At 38.8% G+C, this 20651-nt stretch overlaps 1 protein-coding gene across 7 annotated transcripts in view; it reads left to right on the top strand.

Moving 5' to 3' along the window:
• larp1 (La ribonucleoprotein 1, translational regulator) overlaps positions 1-10899 on the top strand; it is a 74152-nt gene extending 63253 nt beyond the window's left edge. For all 7 annotated transcript variants that reach the window (XM_055017027.1, XM_055017029.1, XM_055017030.1 and 4 more), the window contains 8 exons: positions 485-608; positions 2837-3042; positions 3140-3246; positions 4412-4569; positions 4685-4829; positions 6300-6409; positions 6540-6667; positions 7684-10899. In XM_055017027.1, the coding sequence (XP_054873002.1) occupies positions 485-608; positions 2837-3042; positions 3140-3246; positions 4412-4569; positions 4685-4829; positions 6300-6409; positions 6540-6667; positions 7684-7872 (1167 nt within the window). In that variant the 3' untranslated portion in view covers positions 7873-10899. The remainder of the gene's footprint in view (positions 1-484; positions 609-2836; positions 3043-3139; positions 3247-4411; positions 4570-4684; positions 4830-6299; positions 6410-6539; positions 6668-7683) is intronic.
• The last annotated feature ends 9752 nt before the right edge of the window (positions 10900-20651 follow it).

The raw sequence follows: 20651 nt of genomic DNA on the forward strand, positions 1-20651 counted from the left end.
TAAAGATGATGTGATTTTTGCTGAGTTCTTCACCAAACAAACATGTTAACGTATGCGTGGAGAGTAAGATTTGTTAGTGCTTCATTTACACTAGTATGCTGTGACGTGTTTTATCTTTATCAAAAAGTGGAAACCCTGACATTTGGATGTTGCAGTTTAGATAATATTTAATCAGTTGTTCAGCTTTCAGGGCATTTTACTATCTGTGTTGGTAGTTGGTGGTATCATTAATTAGACTGTTAATGTAGAGATATGTGTAGGTTCTTAGTCTTCCAGTTCAGAAGGTAACTGTTTGGCTCTTGGAAATGTTTTCCTTCTTATCGAAGAGGCTTTCTTGGTTCTGTGGACTCCCCAGTTTCAGTTATAATTAATCTCTTAGATTAGAGATGAAATGTTGTCAAAAACCAAAAAGAAGTCCGACTGCCTCATACTGAAGCTCTTTGATTTTTTTTCCCATTAACATGTGATCTTGTCCTTTTTACAGCAAGAGGTGGAGAACTTCAAGAAGGTCCACTTGATCAGCCGAGAACAGTTTGACTGCTTGACCCCCGAACCGCCAGTCGACCCCAACCAGGAAGTTCCCCCAGGTCCCCCACGGCCCCAGCAGAGTAAGGACTCAAACACATTTAAAGACGTAGCAGTGCAGCAGATGTTAGTTTATCTACCAACCTGCAGTTCAGCAGATATAAAGCGAACATGTGATATTGTTTAACTTCCACTGTCGTTTTTTAGAGCAACTTCTGGGCAAACTGAAGCACAATCTTCTGGCAATTTAAAAAGAAAGTGACTCAGATTTACACCAAACTGTTTCATGCAATTCAGCCTTAAAATTTTGAATTTCCCTGCTTACAAATAAACAGCTTTAAAAACTTACTTTCACCTTGCCTAAATCTCATTGCACTGATGAGACAAAAAGTAGTTTACACACAAACTGGGACTCTTAGAGACGGAGGGGAGTCGACCTTTTCAGAAAGATATATATACATATATATATATTTTTCCTTTTTATGAACGTGTGTTTAGGATAAAATGAGTCTCTGCTGTCAGATATGGGTCACTTAAAGGGACTAATGTTCGCTCCCATCATCCTCCATCCTCCTCTCCTCCACTCTCTTCAGACGCGTCGCTGCAACTCGCTGCTTTTCCGTTGAGAACGGAGGAAGACATTTTTCTCCTGTAATGAAGAATGCTGTAACAATCTGAACACCAATAATACAATCATCATCCACTGCCACGTTGAATTCATTTCCTTTGAATTTCCAACATCAATTTGTTACTTGCCAAAATCAATTAGAAAATGTATTTCAAGCACATTTTAAACCAGTAATTAGATCCTGATCATTTCAATTTTTACTCCAAAATGCAGATGTCAAAACATTACTGTCAGACAGGAAGGGAATAAAACTTTTGCGGCTGATTATGGAACTCAAAAAGCGAAGTACAACACACCTGATAGTGAAACCACACTGTGCTGTACCTGCTGGACATTTACAAGTTTTCAGTTCTGTTTGTAAAATAGCCTCACAACACAGGAAGTCAATTTTTAGGTGTAATTCAGAATCTAAATACATACACGAACCCATGTCCAGTTACTGCGGTACTTCACAGCTCAACAGATCTGTGGAGGAAGACCAGCACCTGGTCAGGTATCTGGGGGCGGTTCATTGTTCAAAAAAGTCTATGTGATAATCATTTTAGCAATAATAAGTGTGCGATCAACTTAATAATTTTTTTTTGATCCACTTAGTTTCTGACCAGACTGGTTTACGTGCTGCTCTGAGAGCCGTATTGTGACTGATTGATGATATATTTTGTCTTAAATGTTGTATGGAAACAGTGGAGCCGCAGAAGTGGCACTGAACACAATTTGTAGGCCAGTCAGTGTGACTTGTTTAGTCTTCTAGTAGGGTACTATAGTTGTTGAAAGCAGCAGTTGAGAACAGTTGTCTGCATCTGTCTTTGTCCAAAAACTGATGCAGTCTGTAACGCAAAAACTACGATAATCTGAACTGTGAGTTTTGTGTACCCCTACTAGCTAACGTGTTTCTGTAATGGACTTTCTGTCTTTACATGGATAAACTGATCAATCCAAGTTAACTAGTTTTCCTCTGTAGAAAGGAAAGACAGACCTGGAAGGGTCACAAAAAGACTCATAATATAGGAAATAAGAAATAATATAGATTTTTCTCACTTGTCCCCAAGATTTGGGAGTTTATTGTGAAAAACCAGGCACTTTAATCTCTGCAGACATTTCTTTAAAAGGAGAAAATGGAGTGAAAATATGATGGAAATACTCCCAACATCTCCATAACTTTTACCACACATCCTTACAAAAAATGATAGAAACTCATTCCCACTAATGGACCTTGATGTGATTTGAAATCTAGTCATTTATCAGACTGTTTCTGTCTGATTCTGTTACTCTACATTTTAAATAGAACATCTTAAAGTCCTTCATATTATTGGAGCTTCACTTTTCCAAACCCCAGTTCCAGAAGACATATTGGTTTCGTGTTCTTCTGTGATTCTGATAAAAATGTCCTCCTTTTTCATTCCAGCTGGCATTAAATGGACCTTAAAAACCCTTAAATCCTTCTTATTTAAACTTGCAGACACTTTACTGCTCACTGTTTTCACCTCACTGAGAAATAAGTGGAGCTATTAGATCACTGATGTTGTGACGTAAGATTGTCTTTAATGAGTTAAAGTAAAACACCCTGAAAGAGCTGAACGTCTGTGATTACGTGCTTAGAAAATGTGGTTTGAGGATCAGTTTAAAGCTGGAACACTTTAGTTTTATCTGCATCTTTAACAAATCCTTTCCCTCCATCTTCAGTCCCCACAGACGCTTTGGCAAACAAACTCTTCGGCGCCCCTGAACCTTCCTCCACAGCTCGCTCGCTCCCCACTACCGTGCCTGACTCGCCCAACTACCGCAGTGCCCGGACGCCGCGCACGCCTCGAACGCCTCACCGAAAAGACCAGACGATGACGCCGCGCTTCTACCCGGTGGTGAAGGAGAGTCGGCCCGTCGACGCCAAGGTGAGACGGCGAGGAAACGAGCGTCTTTAGGAGATCTAGAAAACAGAACCTCTTGCTGCTGGTCGCTGACGTGTTCGTTTATTCTGTTTCCTGTCAGACGCCCAGGAAGAGGAAGACCCGACACAGCTCCAACCCGCCCATGGAGTGTCACGTCGGCTGGGTGATGGACTCCAGAGAGCACCGTTCTCGTACCGCCTCCGTCAGGTGAGACGTACATCCATTTGGAGGAAACTAATTTCACCTCCTGACCAAAATCCCAAGTACATCAAAGTCTAGAATATACATCATACTGTAACTAAATGTCAATTTAATGAATTTCTCATTGTATTTAAAATAATCTGGACACTGTTATTGTCACACAAAGAAAACCTCCGATATATTCAGATGTTTAAATGTTTGTTCAATGTTTAAAAAATGCAGCTCTGGTTTGACTTTATTTAGTTCTTTGGGTTGTTTAATAAAGGCCTGAAGCTCCTAAAAAACGTAATGAATGTGCTAAAACACTTCATGGTTTTGTGTCCAAACAGCCCTTAACCCTCCTGTTGTCTTCATTTACAGGCACCAAAAAATATTGTTTCCTTGTCAAAAAAAAAAATCCCAAAATTCAGCAACAAGATTCCCAAAATTTCAGAAAATTTGCAAAACCTTCAGGAAGAAAATTCCAATAATTCCTTAAAAGTTTCCCTTCAAAGTTTTATTTAAAAAAAAAAAAAAAAAAAAAAAAATCCCCTAAATTTGGCAAGAAAATGTATATTTTTTTTAAATGAGTAAAAATCTTCCAAAAAAAATTCCTAAAAATATCTAAAGTGATTACATATATATCAGTAAAACTTTTAATATTTTCTTTAAGAACATTCACATAAAAATCAACCAAAATCCAGCAAATTTCTCTGGATTTTGGTAGATTTTTTTGTGAACGTTCTTAAGAAACATTTTTAACATTTCTTTTTTTTTCCACCAAAAAATGTTCAAAGATTTCCCAAAAATGTTGAAAATGTGGACATCAGAAGTTTCACTGTGAAAATATTTTTTTTCTCCACATTTTCAACCTTTAAAACAGGTCAATTTTGACCCGCAGGACAACATGAGGGTTAAAACAAAGTCAGGATTGAGGAGAAGCAGCTTAAATGCAAAAACAGCAATCATAGTTTCACTTTGCTCTGTTAAGATCATGTGTAGTTATCTTTACAGTTAATAATTTAATGTTCAGACTTTGAAGCTACAGAACCTTTCATCTGAAAATGTTCAAATCCCACTGTAATTTCATCTGTAAGTGTTCCAAAGATGTAGAGAAATTCACCACAGTGAGCAGCTCTGATATTTGATGCCCTTATTCTCACTCCATCCTCTAACTATCTCCTCCCCTCAGCTCCAACGCCAGCCCGTCAGAGGGAACCCCGGCTCTGGGGAACATCGGCTGCACGCCTCAGTCCCTCCCCAAGTTCCAGCATCCGTCACATGAGCTGCTCAAGGAGAACGGCTTCACGCAACACGTCTACCACAAGTACCGCCGGCGCTGCCTAAACGGTTCGATTCCGTCTCTTAAACATCACTAAAACCCCTTCAGAGATTATGAAAAATAGCTGCATCCGTCTCGTATTTCTGAGTCACCCTGAACACTTTTCCTCTCCACCAATCACAGAGCGGAAGCGGCTGGGAATTGGCCAATCGCAGGAGATGAACACACTCTTCCGCTTCTGGTCGTTTTTCCTGCGAGATCATTTCAACAGAAAGATGTACGAAGAGTTCAGGCAGCTGGTGGTGGAGGACGGGAAGGAAGGATACAGGTATGGGTTTATTAAGGAGACAATGTTTTATTCCAGTTTATGGAGCAGCATCAGTCAGTCACAGGAGGTTTAGTGAAATGTGATTACAAACAAGCTGCCTTTAGAACTTCCTGCTCTTTAGTGAAGCCATTGGGGGAGTACGTTTATTAGCCTTCTAGCCAAAAATCACGTGAGAAGATTCATGTCTGCAGGATGGAGTTATTATATCATCTAGAAATGAGAGAAACAACTTGTGTAGAGGTAACTAAATCCAGCTACCGTCGTCTCTGAAGTTTACAAAGCAACAAATCTGGACTGAAACAACACAAACAATCCCCTGCAGTCATTATATCTCCTGCTGCTGCTTCATTTTTTTCACATGTAGACATGAGAAGTGTTGATTTGAAAGAAGTATAGCTGCCAAAATGCTAATCTGTTAGCTGTAGGGACCCAGTGCAGGAAACAAAAGACTTTATTTAGTGACTTTACCAGATGAATAACCTTGAATTAGTCTGTCCTGTTAGAAAGGAGTGTATTATTCCCTAATTAATAACATAATGGCCAATAAAGAGCAATAAACCCAATGAAGTCCAATCAGAAGCTGTTAAATCAACAGAGAACAAAAGATGCCGAATTGTGGCTGCAGTTTCATCTGTATCTTGCTAGAAATTGCATCATTTAAACTTTATTCAGACACATGGACTGTTTTTATATAATGAAGCCAGTGCTGCATTCTTTCTGACAACCACCAGGGGGCAACAAAAAGAATTTTGATTGTATAGAAATCCACAAGAAAATGATTCTACTTCCTACTTCATTTGTCATCTCAGTAAACATTCTCCTAATGAGTTTATCGTCTCAGTCACTAGTTTTAAGTCTTCCCCAAATGGTCTCATTTAGAGTTAAATGGATGATAAAGCAGGAAATGTTTTAGTTTGGGACCGTGTCGCTGTGTGTAGTGTCGGATTAACCCCTCATCTCTTGCATCCAGTTTAAAAAGATTCAGTGGTTTTGTTTATTTGTAAAATTTCAGTGTTTTTATTGTTTTGTGTTGATTTCAGAGGTGATACTGAACATTTTTTATTTAGACTCTAATATGTGAAAACAGAAAACTGAAAAAACATCGGCTACTTCCATCTTTAAATACAGTCAATAGTTTAGACAAGCAACTTTTAATATGAAACGTTGGTCTTGAAATAGGTAAATAAACTAGATCTGACCTCAATCAGACTGATTTGTACTAGAGGATTAGGCTAGGAGTAGGACAGGAGAATACTAAAGACTATAGACTTCCTTTAAAAACACACACAAACATTATTGGACTGTTTTTCAGCAGCACTTTATTGTTGATTGTAATTTGAAATCGGATTGAAGTTCATCAGTGAAGTTTACTGTGATCTTGGTTGAGTTAATGGAAAGTATTTGTACTAGTTTGTATCTAAGTCTTGTGTAAACCCAGCATCTGAACTCTTTTCCCTCCGTGTGTTGCAGGTACGGTCTGGAGTGCTTGTTCAGGTACTACAGCTACGGTCTGGAGAAGAAGTTCCGGCCGGACATCTTTAAGGACTTCCAGGAGGAAACCATGAAAGACTACGAGGCTGGTGAGGAAACATTTATTAAAACAACACAATCCTTCTCTTTCAGGAGGCACCGAGACAAACAGATGATGTCTGAGTTCTTCTACAGAGCAGGATTCACTTTCAATAACATTTTTCTGTCTCCTGATCACAGGCCAGCTCTATGGTCTGGAGAAGTTCTGGGCTTTCCTCAAATACTCCAAAGCCAAGACCCTGGAGATCGACCCCAAGCTGCAGGAGTGTCTGAGCAAGTTTAAACGCCTGGAGGACTTCAGAATTGATGTAAGCAGAACATTCTTGGTGCTCATTAGTGTCAATAGGAAAGGACCTTCTCACTTTCTGCAAACCTTATTGAAGTCCTGGAAGTGGTCGATTACATTTGGAGGTTTCGTTTCAGGATAAATCAGCAGTTTTGAGGCAGAAAGTGGATTCTGCTATTTGAAAATAAGGTTGAGGTTCATTGATTAGATATCAAAAATGAGAAATGATTCCTTCTGAGCAGATCACATGTGATCTGAATATTTATTTTATTTATGTTTAATAAAAGATTGATCAGAATTGAAGCAGTTTCTGTGACGACACAAGATGTAACTTCATGTCTCTAATTACTGAGATCATGAGAGTTCTTCTTTTTGCATAGCCAGAAATATCTCCAATGATCTGACTGCAAATAATTAACTTTTGCTATCAGGAAACACTCTGACATGTTAGTATTTCTTTAAAGAAATTGCTATAATTTAAACAGTACAAAGCCAGAATGCAGTGATGTTGCCTCTGCAAAGTACTGAATTGTTTTGGTGAAACATTTGCAATAAAATGGAAAATTTATTACTGTCCTCAGAAAAACATGTCGTTTACAGCTTGTAATTCCCTACTTGGAGGTTGTTCTTGGGTGGATATATAATTGAGAGACTTTTGAAGTCCATGGGATATATCTTGTAAAAAATTTTTAAAGTCAAAAAAACTAATGTTTTTTATGTTCATTATGGTCATGTCTTTACAAATCCCATCATTATTTATTATGGAAACAATCACTTACTAATAAAAAATCACTGGATATCACTAAAATGCCAACTATGATACAAGAAGTCCCGTAATTCTATATTGACCCTGTTGTTTACTTTTGGGGTTTTGAAAATGCTAACAAACAGATAGCAGAAGGAAAGTAAGCTGCATGTATTGTGGACCAAAAACAGTAAATTTGGACATGAAGTCTTCAAACCGGGGAGTTAGACGAGGATAAACAGACATTTCCTGAGGTCAGCGTGTTTTTCTAAAGGGATTATTTCTGCTTGCAGCCGCCGATGGAGGAAGGAGGCCGCAGGAGACACTCGTCCAGCGGAGACGGTCGCCGCCGGCATCCCTCCCAGCCCTCCAGCCGGCCCCACAGCCAGGCCAGCTCGGGCCCCGCCGACACCAAACCCAGCAGCCAGAAACCCCCCGCCTCCAGCACCGACCCCCCACACGATGCCAAGACACTGAAGTAACTCCACGAACACTCGGATCAACTCGACCACGTCTGCAGGTCGCCGGTTCTCTCTGCGCCACAGGAGGGGGAGGGGCATCCAGCTCTTCACCAAGCATGAACTTTTAGTTTGTTTCTTTTGAGAAATAAGGAGGATAAATAATTAATACGGCTCGGTTTATTGATTAATTTTAAGAACTTTTTGTCTTAAGGAGGCAAAGAACAGATGAGGTGTCAAACACTTGTTTTTCTTTGCGAACGTTTTCCAGTCCACGCGGTGGACGCTTTCGATTCCTGGATCTGTTTCTGTTCTTCATGTGGACCCCCCTCTGACCGTCACTGTCCTGCTGGCTGAAAGACGTTTGATTCCTCGCCCAGATCTCAGATTAATGATGATTATTTCCTCAGCGTGAGGCGGGATGGGAGACGTGGAAATAGTTTGAACACGGCTGAGTATCTGCCGCGACCCGCTGGAGGCCGCAACGTTCCCGACATCCAGCCGGACCAAAGTGGTTTGAACCGAGCGACTGACTTTTCCATCCGCAGGGCCCCAAGGGGCTAAAAATTAGAAACATTTGATTTACTTTATGGCTGGACATCGAGGGGAAAATATTAAAGAACCAAATGCTTAAATAAAAGAGAGAGAAGACTTGTATGAACCCCTCACTTTGGACAAGATCATTGAAAGTTGCCTTATTTTAATGGTTTTACTGCTTCTAACTCGTGCCAGCCACCTTATTGTCGATTGTACAGCATCACAATCACCGTATATCCACCACCAGGTGGCGCTCCGCCTGCCAGACTGTGTTCCATCCCCTTCACTTCCCCTCTGTCACCTTTTCTCAACTGTCTTCCAAGTGTCATTCGGTCTGTTACAAGTCCTGTAATTCTTCCCCGTGTTTGCAAGTCGTGGCTTTTTGTGCTGAAACACGTCAACCTGATGGAAGCGTCGCCTTTTCCTCCACCTTCAACCAACAAAAAAAGAAAATCGAAAAAATTGTGGAGAGTCAGAAGGGAGATGATCTTCCTTTGGGTGCTTCCTGACTTTCCTCCTCCCCGGTTGGACGAACTGCATCCATCCGTACATCCATCCATCCATCCATCCGTCGGCCGTCAGCGACGCTACAGGACTGGAATCATCAAATCTGGATTACTTGAAGAAGCGATGGTGATGAGGAGGGCCGTGGTGCTCCGTCGCAGGTGCTCTGGGTGGAGACGCTAACCAGGCTCAGACTTTGTGGCCTCTGGCTGCTGCTCGACGCTTTCCACCTCTTCTGGTTCCACTCAAACATCAGCTCCAGGCAGGTCCAGATGTAGCAGCAAGCGGCTCAGACGTCCACGTCCCGCCTTGCTGTGGACGGAAACTCGAGACTGAACAGTTTGTTCCCACTCTTCCTTCAGCGTGGATTCTAAAATCTTTCTCTGACTCCAGAACTGATGATATCAAACAGAAGAGTGATTTTTTTTTTCTCTCCTTCACCAATGTAAATGTGAATTTGACAGATGAAGAGAAATGATTTCAGCTCCCTGCTACTCGTTTTATTGTTTATAGAACAGATTATATATTTGCCTTACACGTGTACGTACGCTAACTTTTTGTTTTTTTAAAAAATGTTCTCATGTTTATCTTTAAATGCTTTTTAATTTGCCGTGTTTCTAGTGTTCGGCTGGAGGCAGATGCTTCGTGTCGCGGGATCAAAGCTCAAAAACGCAAAAGGGAAAGTTGACATCAGGTTCTCAGTGTAAAAAAACTCCAATCTGTTGGCTGATAGTGTTTCATGTTGAAATCAGTTCACTTTATGCCAAACTGGGAGCAACATTTCCACTTCCACTCGCTAATTATTCAATCTGCAGCCTCCAGTTCTAGTAGTTTGTGTTCAAATTCTAAAAGAAAAAATCTGAAAAATAATTTTCATTTTTTGGTTTTTGAATTGAACGAAATCACAAGTCTTAAAAAGAATGAAATTAACTCTTTTCCGTTGACATACTGCTGTTTGTTGCTTTTTTTTTTTTTGCTCTCGAGTTGCGTCGTTGAAAAACACTTTTGAGGGATTAATTGGAAAAATCCTGACACTTAGAGGAAACTGTGCCTGTTTTTTTTCTTTTGAGTCTAATAAGGATTCATGTTTCTCTGTTCCGGAGGTGGATTGTCCTGTCAGTGTTTTTTGGATTCTTCCTCTAAATCCAGAATTTGTTGGACATGAAAATGCAAAGTGCAGCTGCGTTTGCTTTTTTCTTTTCTTTTTTTCCCTTATTCTTTCGTTGGTTTATCTTCAGGGAGATTTGGATCAGTTTCAGAGGCGCACAGTTGATGCATCAAAGTGTTTACTGGAGGTTTAGAGATGGGAAAACTAAGAGCTACGACATATTCGGAACAGAAAACTCACCGCGACGCCCTCGACTCACGGGGGCCTTTTTTCCTCGGATCCTCCCTCTAATGTGATTATCGCCTGCCACCGCCAGTCACTGGACATTTCAGGGGGATTCGGGTGGTTTTTGGGAGTTTTCAGCCTTCTCTATCAGCGTTGAACTGCTGCTAGCTGTCCAAACAAACTCTAGGGGGCGCCGCCTGCTCCGCTCGGCGAGTTTCAAAGCGAGTCGGACAGAAAGACGGACACCGGAGAGATGAAAGATGGACATGGGGAAAGAGAGGAAGAACCCGACTGGGGTTTGCGATGTTGCTCAGAGGAATATGGCTAGTTATGATGTCTGGAGACTGAAAAAAAACTAAAAAAAAGGACAAAATTCCATAAAGCCATATGAATAAGAAATAACTGTATATGAACCATTTAAATAGTTCATTACATTACAATATCCTAGGCTTGTCACAAGGAAAAAAAGATGAAAATGAGGAAAAAGGAACAAAAAAATATATAAAATGGAAAAATGTAAAATACTTGAATGAGATCTTGTATTATAACATTTAATATTCATAATATCTGCTTTGTAGGCTGACGTGATTCGCTATTAGTGTTATTTGTAATTTGTAGTAATTATGCTTTTCCTTAATAAAGAAAAAAAAACACAAAATGGACAAAAAAACCTCAAATGCCGGCTGCCATGTCATCATTTCTGCTGCTGTTTTTATGTTCTGACGCTACAGAAAAAAGGAAAAGTCTGTTTGTTTTCAAAACAGTTTAATCTTTAACAGTCCCATCAGAATCACAGTAGGATTTGCTTTTCTCTGCTACAATTATAGAATTTTTATATACAAAACAGACACATTTAACATTTGAATGCATGTTTAAGTGCCACCGAATCACTGTTCCCTCTAAGCTGCGCGCCTGCGCAATTGCGCACTGCTGGCGGTCTCCGCGCACAGAAAAACTGCGCTGCGCACAAAAAAAAAAATCCAACCTAAATTATAAATAAAATAAACACGTAACAATTCATTCTGTGCTATTTTTCAATGTGAGTCAGTGAGTGACCGGTGACTGGCTGCTGCAGCCAATGATGCGATTCACATACGTATTTACCATAGACTGTATATAATGGTATTTACGCAGCTAATCAACGTCAGGCGTCCTTATGTGCAGCCACCGCTGTTCTCATAGATATGAATGAGTAGATAGGACACGCCCCTTTAGCTGCGTGCTACAGCGAGGCTAAGCTAGTGGGGGCAAAGTTTCAGTGCATTCTGTTGATGTAGACGGCGTGAAAACGGAAACAAGAAGTATGCCGGCTCACTGTGCTTCATACAGTTACACACTACGTCGTACGATTGAGACAAGGAAACTTGGAATGACTTTTCATAGGTAAGAATAGTTTTTGGCTCTTTTTTCATTATGAAATCTTGTTGAGAGCTTCCAGTCTATGAGAGCTAACTAGTTAGCCACTAGCAAAACGCTAAGGCGAGCTAGCAGCTTGACAACCAAATACCAGACGATTAATAGTAGCTGTAGTATAGTTGTACAAGCAGTAGTAGTAATACTAAAAGTACAAGCAGCAGTAGTAGTATAAACAGCTGTCAGAGTTGTAGAAGTAGTATCAGCATTTGTAATAGTATTACAAGTTGTAGTAGCAGTGCCAGTATCAGCAGCAGTTAATGTACTACTAGTAGTAGTCACATTGCTATTACTGCCACCAATACTACCAATAGTAGTTATAAAGCCTAACTCATGTATATCCAGATTACCATTTATGTTCTTCCTCCAAACCCGTTTTATGATTGGGATTACAGGCAGTTCTTTAGGACTGCTCTCAAATAATTGAACAGTTACTAAACAAGGTTATACTTATCAAATTAAATAGCTCTGGTCTCCAGTATATTGGTGAATTCGGTTCTTTGTACTTAATTTATTAGCATGATTTCTTTTTAATATGTTGTGTACAGACTTAATTACTTGTCTGTCTACTTTTCTTACTCCATGTAGGTTTCCCAGAGACTGTGGGTTGAGGAGGAATTGGAAGTTTGTCGGCTTAGACCTGGTGTCATTCCATCAGTGTTAAACTTCCCGGCTCATCTTGGAAGAGTACGTGCCAGAAAGACCACGACCAAGCAGCCTTGAAATATTAGACAGCATCTCCCTGAGGTGGGTGTCAACGGTGTTCACGGTCAGGTCTGTGGTAATCCTGTCAAGAAACAAAACAGAAAAAAATCTAGATTATGAGTCAACATGTAACCAAAGCACTCTGTGTATAACGCCATAGTATAGGATGTAGTTCAGAAAATGTCAAAGTATAGTTTACTTTTCAAGAATAACATAGTATGACCTGTAGTTCATAGTACAGCATGTTGGCAAGAAAAAAAAAACAAAACATAGATTATTATGTGGTTCAAAAAGCGCAAAATGATAGGATGTTGCCTAAAATTGTCATGTATGATATGTGGTTCAAAAAATGTCATTGTGCAGTATATTGTCAAAATAGTATGTAATTCAAGAAAACATCAGAGTATAATATGTCATCTAAAAAATGCCATTGAATAATAATTTCATTGCACAAGTAAAAGTATAGTAACTTTTAAAACTTCGAATTCTTATATGTTGCTAAAAAAACAAAAAAAACTAAAACAAAAAAAAACGTCACAGTAATATGTCAATTAAAAAAGCCTATAGTATAGCGTGTCGCCCAACAAACATCATAGTATAGCATGTGGCTCTAAAAACGTCACAGTATAGCCTTTAGTCCACAGCTGTCAGTAGGTGAGGAGCAACACAAAAACAGTCCAAACGCTGGTTTCCAGAGGGTTAGACGAGAATTTATTTGAAAGAGTAAGTTTACAACAACACAACATGTGAGGGGGTTAAAAACAAATGGGTGTTAGTAAAATGAAAATAAATCAACAGAACTAAAAGTGAACTTCATGTTGACATTGATGGGCATTCCAACCAGGAACAAAGTAAAAGATAATCAATACAAAAAAAAACTCTTCCTGTTCACCTCTTAAAACCCAAAAACACACCGCAGTAGCACCCTAAACTAAAACTACCAATGGGTTCCCTTTCCTTTCTGAACAATTCAAAGGTCCCTCTCTGTCTCCCCACACATCCACCAACCACTGGAACACATCTCCAAAGTTCTGCTGGACCAGCTCAGCTTCCCCTCAGAAGAAGTGCTGCCACCTGCCAGATGAAGGAGCCTTTTGAGAGGCAGCTGGCATCGTGATTGGACTGTACTTTGGTCTGTTCCAATCCAGCTTCAGCTCCAGAGACGGCAGGCGGGACGAGTCAACGGAGGCCGGATGGACGAAGACATGAAGCTGAGTACAATCCAGAAAACAACAGAGGAGGAGTGCAGCAGCCCAGAGCCAGAACAACCAGAGTAGCATCGTATGTCTCTTAGAAAACATCATAGTATAGCCTTTGGTATGAAAAAACGCCATCATATACATCGTAGATAGTACAAATAACAAGTCAAAGGAAAGAGACATACATTGTAGAATTGTAGTAATTGTGGGCTGACTGATTTACTGATTATCAGTATTTTATTTTTTACTGATTTACGGTAATAAATACATTTAAAAATGGTGCTACTTTGGCTCTGAACCTTTATCTACCTGTGGTCGCTCTGTCTTCTGGAGTGATTTGATTGGTTATACGTAATGAATAAAACTCCTTTAACTTAACATCTGTAAACAAAACAAAAACGTATCAACAAAGTTTTCTGTTAGTTTGTGTTCTTCTAAGTTTAACTCCAAGATTTTAAATACTTTCATTTACTGCAAATGAATATCTACTCCAATTGTCTCACTAATAATCATTATCAGCCTTAAAAACCCACAAAACACCCCTCTATACTGGACCACACTTAGTACAGTCCGGTTCCCCCTTCTATAAATCTGCTTGGAATCTTCCACTTCCTGTTTGTCAAAGTGGCCTTCTACCTGGACAGGTTTTGTTGGAGCTCATGCAACAAACATTTTGGGTAACTGCACTTTAATATGGATGGATGACACTGAATTAGAGTTTGTTTTAATGAGACTGAGTTAAGATGTGTAGCTCTGTCATTAAATAGTAAATTATTTCTCAGAATTCACAGAGAAAAGTCTGAAATGTTTGCTAGGTTAGCATCCCACATGTTCTTTGGCTCAGCTAAAGCTAACTCTCTCCAACTTCTGGATCTCTTGAGTTGCTTGTTGTTAAAATATCTTGCTAGAGGTGCTGAAGCTCAGAAAGTCTGAGATGTTTGTTCAAAATTAGCTCATTCTCAAGTCTGATCTGAACTCTTTTGTTTGAACTTTCCCTAAACTTAGGAGTTAATGACAGAGCAGCACATCCAGACTCAGTCTCATTTATGTAGAGATTAAACTTCAGTGTCATTCATTGATGTTAAAGTGCAGTTTTTCAAATGTTTGTTGCACATGCTCCCGACCAAACCAGTCCAGGTGGAAGACGATGTGAAGAGAAAGCTCCAGAGGATGAATATCACACATTTACGTTGGAAATAAATTTCCTTTCATTAGATATTGTCATGCAAAAGTTGGATTTCCCTTTAATGATGTTTAAGTCTTTGTTGAGTATTTTGTTGACGTTGGTTTCTAAGTGTTTTTTGACACTCGGCCCCAAAGATTAAAACCTTCTACGGCTCACAAGCTGCAATAATTCACACATTATCAACTGTCTTTCTGACTAAACTAAGATAAAAAGTGAAAAACTGCCTGATTCCTGCATCATGAATGTAAATCTTTTTGGTTTTTATGACAGTACACTGAATATATTTGGGTTTGACATTTTATAAACCAAAACAAGAAATGAATTACTGGAGAAAACAATCAACAGATTAATGGACAAAGAAAATGTGTTTTCTAACATATATGGCTGAATTACTCCAACATTACAAGATACATACAATTTGAATTCAATTTTATTTATATAACGCCAATTACAGGTCAAATTGTCTCAAGATGCTTTATTTTTATATATTTTTTTGTCATACTTAAAATATGACAAAGTAAGAAATTTAAAGCTCTTGACTAATTCAATTTATTATTTAATTTTTAAGAGACTAATTGACAACTAAAATAACTTTCTCCACTAAAACTAATAAACATGAGGTCAAATAGAAGGAACAGTTTTAAATACTGCAGTGTCACGACGACAAGAATAAAGTTTGTCAACAAAAAGTATATCTGCTGGTGGATTCCATTAAAGTTCTAATAAATGATAGTAAAGTGTGATACTAAAGGTTTGTGGTGCTAAAAATGTCCAAGTAAAGCTATCGAGTTGAACATCTAGATGGAGGTTGATAAAAGTTGACCTTCCTTCATTTCTCTGGAGCGACTCCCTGGATTTTATGGATGGTGGTTGAAGACCTGCTCTTCTAGTGGTCTTCCTTCTAGTTGCTGTAAAAAGTCAGTCCATCCTGACCGACTTCAACACCTCTTCATGACAACTTGTTCTGCCTCCGACCTCGTGGAAACTCCAGAAACTCAGGAAAACCTGTCGAGATTCAGATTTTCGAAAAACTCGTCGGGCGGGGGAAGGTGTGGTGGGTGGTGGGGGAGTAGAGGGGGGAGGCCGCCACCCACCTCCCCGCCTACTCTCCGCCCTGACTCCACCCAGACTCCGCCTTGGCTCCGCCCATGTGGTCACTTGAGGAACTACGATGTCAAAGGGACGACGAATTTATTTCTTTTTATCTGATCTGTAGCTCAGTGAGTTAAGGATTTGCCTATGGAGCTGCAGGTCGCTGGTTCAAGACCAGACACTTCTTAAATTTTCTCAATATCCTGACAAAGACAAAGAAAGAAAACTGCCACTGGTGGGTCTTGAACCTGCGACCCTCCGCTCTGTAGTCTCTCCTCTTATCCCCCTGAGCTATCCGCTCAGATACTAATTCTTCTTTTTTTTGCGCATTTATCATCTATTTTTTGCCGTTTTCGAGTTTTTTTTTTAAACTTGAGTCTCGACGACCGTTTTTCTCAGGAGGTTGGACTTCAGCCTTTGTGCTGGAGGGTGGAACCCTCAGTTCCAAGACTTTCCAAAGCCTCCACACCTCCCGAGTCCTCAGGACCTGAGCTTTCACACAGTCTGAGGGCTGAAATTTTCTAAGTTCCTGAGTAGTTCTCTGTTAGTTTGAACCTTCAGACAGTCTGAGGGCTGAAATTTTCTAAGTCCCACAGTAGATCTCTGTTAGATTGAACCTTCAGACACTCTGAGGACTGAAATTTTCTAAGTTCCTGAGTAGTTCTCTGTTAGTTTGAACCTTCAGACAGTCAGAGGACTGAAATTTTCTAAGTTCCTGAGTAGTTCTCTGTTAGTTTGAACCTTCAGACTATTGAGGACTGAAGTTTTAAAAGTTTCTCAGTACTTCTCTGTTAGTTTGAACTTTCTGGTGAAGAGAAGCCTTAAAACTTGTGACCATGAGTCTTGATTTCACATTTAGACCATCCATCTGAGTTCTTCTCAGACCTTCACCTGTGGGTTTTTTAGAAATCCCGAACAAACTTTGATTCTCTTCACTGAACAGTAAAGTTTGTGGAGATCAGAAGGTAACATTAGTTTGATCGATGCCTTCAACTACTAGTAGACTTTATCTGGAAGCAGTTTTCTGAAATGAGTTCTTAGTAAATCTGTCCACAATCAAACCAAGAACGTAGAAAGAGGAAATGTTTGAAGAAACAACTTGATGTTTTCATTTCAGACTAGAAAACGCTTGAAGACTTTCATCTGTTTTTTCTCTTTTTCATCCTTTTATTGTCTCTTCTGTTTAATTTGATCTTCTAAAGTTTAACTGGTGTCTTTTCAAATGTTTTGTCTTTAGTTTGATTCTTCTTAAATGTTTAGTTTTGCTCTTTTCTCACATTTTATTCTTTTCTAATGTCTGATTTGATTTTGAAATGTTTTGTCTTTTTAATGTTTAATTGTTGTTTTTTCAAATGTTTTATCGGCTTGTTTGAAAAGTTCCTTTTTCTTTTCCAATGTTTAATTTTTTGATTAAATCTTTGTTCAGGTTTTTCTTTTTAAATGTTCTACCACCTTTTAATGTTTAATTTTCTTTTTTAATGCTTCATTGTATTTTCTGTTTAATTCCTATTTAAAGTTTTATTGTCTTTAAGATTTAATTTTCTAATTAAACATTTAATTTTTTAATTAAATGTTTTGTCTTTTAAATGTTTAATAATCCCATTAAATGTTTTGTATTTTTTAAAAATGTTTAATATTATTCTTGTTTAATTGTATTTTTTAAATGTTTAATGATCTAAAATATTTCATCTTTAATATTTAGTATTTTTGTTTAAAAACATTTAATTTCATAATTACATGTTTTTTATCTTCCATTTAATTATCTAATTTAATATTTTGTCTCTTTAATATAATTTAATTGGATTTCATGTTTAATTTTCTTGTTAAAAGTTTTATTGTATTAAATGTTTTTTACTTTGATTTAATTGCTTTTTTAAATGCAATTTATTTCTTTAATCTTTTTTTGTCAAGATTTTAACCCCAACCTTAAAAATGAAATAAACCCTTAAATCACAATGAAAATACTGCTGTTATCACAATCATGAGTTAGTCAATTATTCAGTTTATCAATTCAACTTTATTTGTTTAGCACCTTTCACACAGATGACAAAACTAAACAAGCAAAGAGAAAAAAAACTGCTAAAACTATGATTAAAACTCAAAACATATTTTTAACAAAAGATTTAACATGGTAATAAAATATGTTGTGTTCAGGGGATGGAGGGAGTTTATTGAAGTCTTCTTGGGCTCACATGGGAAATCATTTAAAATAGAAACTTGATATTCAGTCTAAGGAAACTGCAGAGCGACAGAAGAACCAACAATATCTCCTTTTTTCTCCTTTAATGAGTCGACTCTTCTTGTGCTTTCAGACTAAAGAACTACAGACTCTTCACAACCTGCTCAAACTCTTGGTACAGGACCTCACCACACGGGTCAAGAAGGTTTCTGTCTCATTTCTACTCTGAAGCTCACCTTCTCCTGCTCAAACTACTGACAAATGTTTCTGCTGCTCTAAAGTCTGGTCTCCAGAACTTCCTAAAAACTCTCAAAGTCTCTTCAGCTGCAGGTTGCTTTGTAGAACTGTTCCAGAAAACCTCACTAAACCACATGGAGGAGCCTCAAGACAGTCGTCCAAATGAAACCGTACAAAAACCAAACTAGTACAACCCAAACACTAAAGTCTCCTGCAGCCTACCAGAGAACCTCTGAGAACAGAGAATCAGGACAGGAACTCTTACCTTCTGGACAACCAACGTTGGTTCACAAACAAGAATACAGAATGTGTCTGACCAAAAACCTCTGAAGACTCACTACAGCCAAGATAAAGACACAACTCAGCTGCACCAAATCCACTAATCACTGCACACATTAGCACCATGTGCTAACTGTGGCTAAAGAACCTCATTTACCAAGACAACTATCCAGTACAAAGCCCTAAAACACACCAAGAAACACATTAAAGATGATTTTACTGCTGGAAGCTGCAAGCCAACGCCTAAAGAACATACTAAAGCAACGGAGCCAAACCCAGTTCACTGGTGAAGAGAAGCAGAGGAAATGTTTGTCTGCAGCTAAATAAAGCAGGAAGACACTGAGCTGCTCAGGTGTTCCTGATAACACCAAGCAGCCACCTGGACAGCCAATAGGAACACAGCTTCCTGGAAGTTCAGAGGGCTGGGTTACTGAAGGAAATTTAGTTTAAAGTTGAAGCAGAAAGTTAATAAACAAAGTTGAAAACCACCTTCTGATACCTGAAATCTCTGAGTTTTCACACAAAGAACACCTGAACATGTCAAACTGGTTCCATAGTAGAACCATCATTGTAAAAACGTCATAGTATGGTGTGTTGCTCAAAAAACATTAGGACCTGGCTGTCAGGGGACAAACATGTAAGAAACATGAGAACAGAGAGAACCCAACCAGTAGGTCACAGTTTATCATCCCCCAGTTATCTCCTGAAGTCCATATGGTGAGAGACATCAGTATCTGGTTGTTAATTTACCAGAGGATGCTTATAATTATGCTGATGTGGTCTGTACTCTACAGTATTTTAGTGACTCAATAAATGCCTAAGTTTTTTTTTTTTAAATGCTTTTTAGTTTTTAATAAGCATTTAACAGCCTATATGTAATCAATAAGTGGCCTTTGCCTATCTTAAGAAAAATTCACTCAGAACTCTGATATGTTAACAGTACTAAATAAATCAATAAATACATGCATACACACATAAATAAGTTAATACATTAACTGTGTTAAGATTTAGATTTTAAAAAAAGTTGTTTATGTTTTTGCAGAATCCAGTATTGCTCACTGGTTGGTCGTTACATTTTGTTAGTTTGATTTCACTGTTTAAAATGATGCCACCTCTTTTCAGACAGAACCTGTGATAATAAAACAATACAAAATTTTTAGTTCCGTGTTAATAAAGCACTTAAAGCTTTAAGTATGGCTAAATGCCTTTTTCAAAATTAAATATATCACTCCTTAGGTGGTAGTGGCCCCAAGTTCAGTAAAGTTGGAAAGATATTCACAGATTGGGACTTCCAGCATCAATAACTCATTAGATATAGGTTTTCAAAACATAAACGGTTCCTCTTTCTCATTGTTGCAAGGCAGACAATGTGCTACAAGCCCAGTTTTATCAAAAGTAGCTGTCTTTCAAGCTACAGGAATAACATTGGTGTCTATGGAGTGAACAGGGTCCGTCTGCAATTTGCAAAACCGCTGCAACAGTAAAGAGAGACAAATATTCAATAACTTCACTCTTATACATTGTAGTGTCACTAAAATCACTGCAGCCTTCAACTGGCTCCTGTTGACAAAGTGTTTTAACAGAAATGTAAATGCTGTAATTTGATTCTTTTAATGAACCATGTAACTTGAATGGATGTGATGCTGGTGTGACCACAGTGCACACGTCTGATGTTGCTCACAGTGGTCCAAGGGACGCTCAGGGAGTTTGTGTGTTTGCTCACACTCAGACTGAAAAATTACAGGGAACATTGCACCGAATGGAAAAGTGCAAATATACCTTTATTCTTTCTCCACAGAGGACAGAGAACCTGGACCACGAAGAGAGTTTAACACATCCAGGTAGGGCTGGGCGATAAATAGATTTTATCGATTAATTCGAGTTTGTACTTAATGTCGATGTGTTTTAATGAAAATCGATTTTCTCATCAACATCCGCCACCAACCCTTCCCGCCGGGCTCCCGTAGTTCAGAGTGCGCCTCACTGAATTTGCATAAAGTAGAAGTCAGTCTACTTTATGCAAATGAGCCACAGCCCTCTCCAGGTAAACACACCGGATCACAGCAGGAAACGCACTGCAACCGGACCAGCATGCCACATGCAGCGCATTCCCAGCTGTGATCAGGTGTGTTTACTTGG

The sequence above is a fragment of the Amphiprion ocellaris genome, chromosome 14 (genome assembly GCF_022539595.1).
Source record: "Amphiprion ocellaris isolate individual 3 ecotype Okinawa chromosome 14, ASM2253959v1, whole genome shotgun sequence".
NCBI lineage: Eukaryota > Metazoa > Chordata > Actinopteri > Pomacentridae > Amphiprion > Amphiprion ocellaris.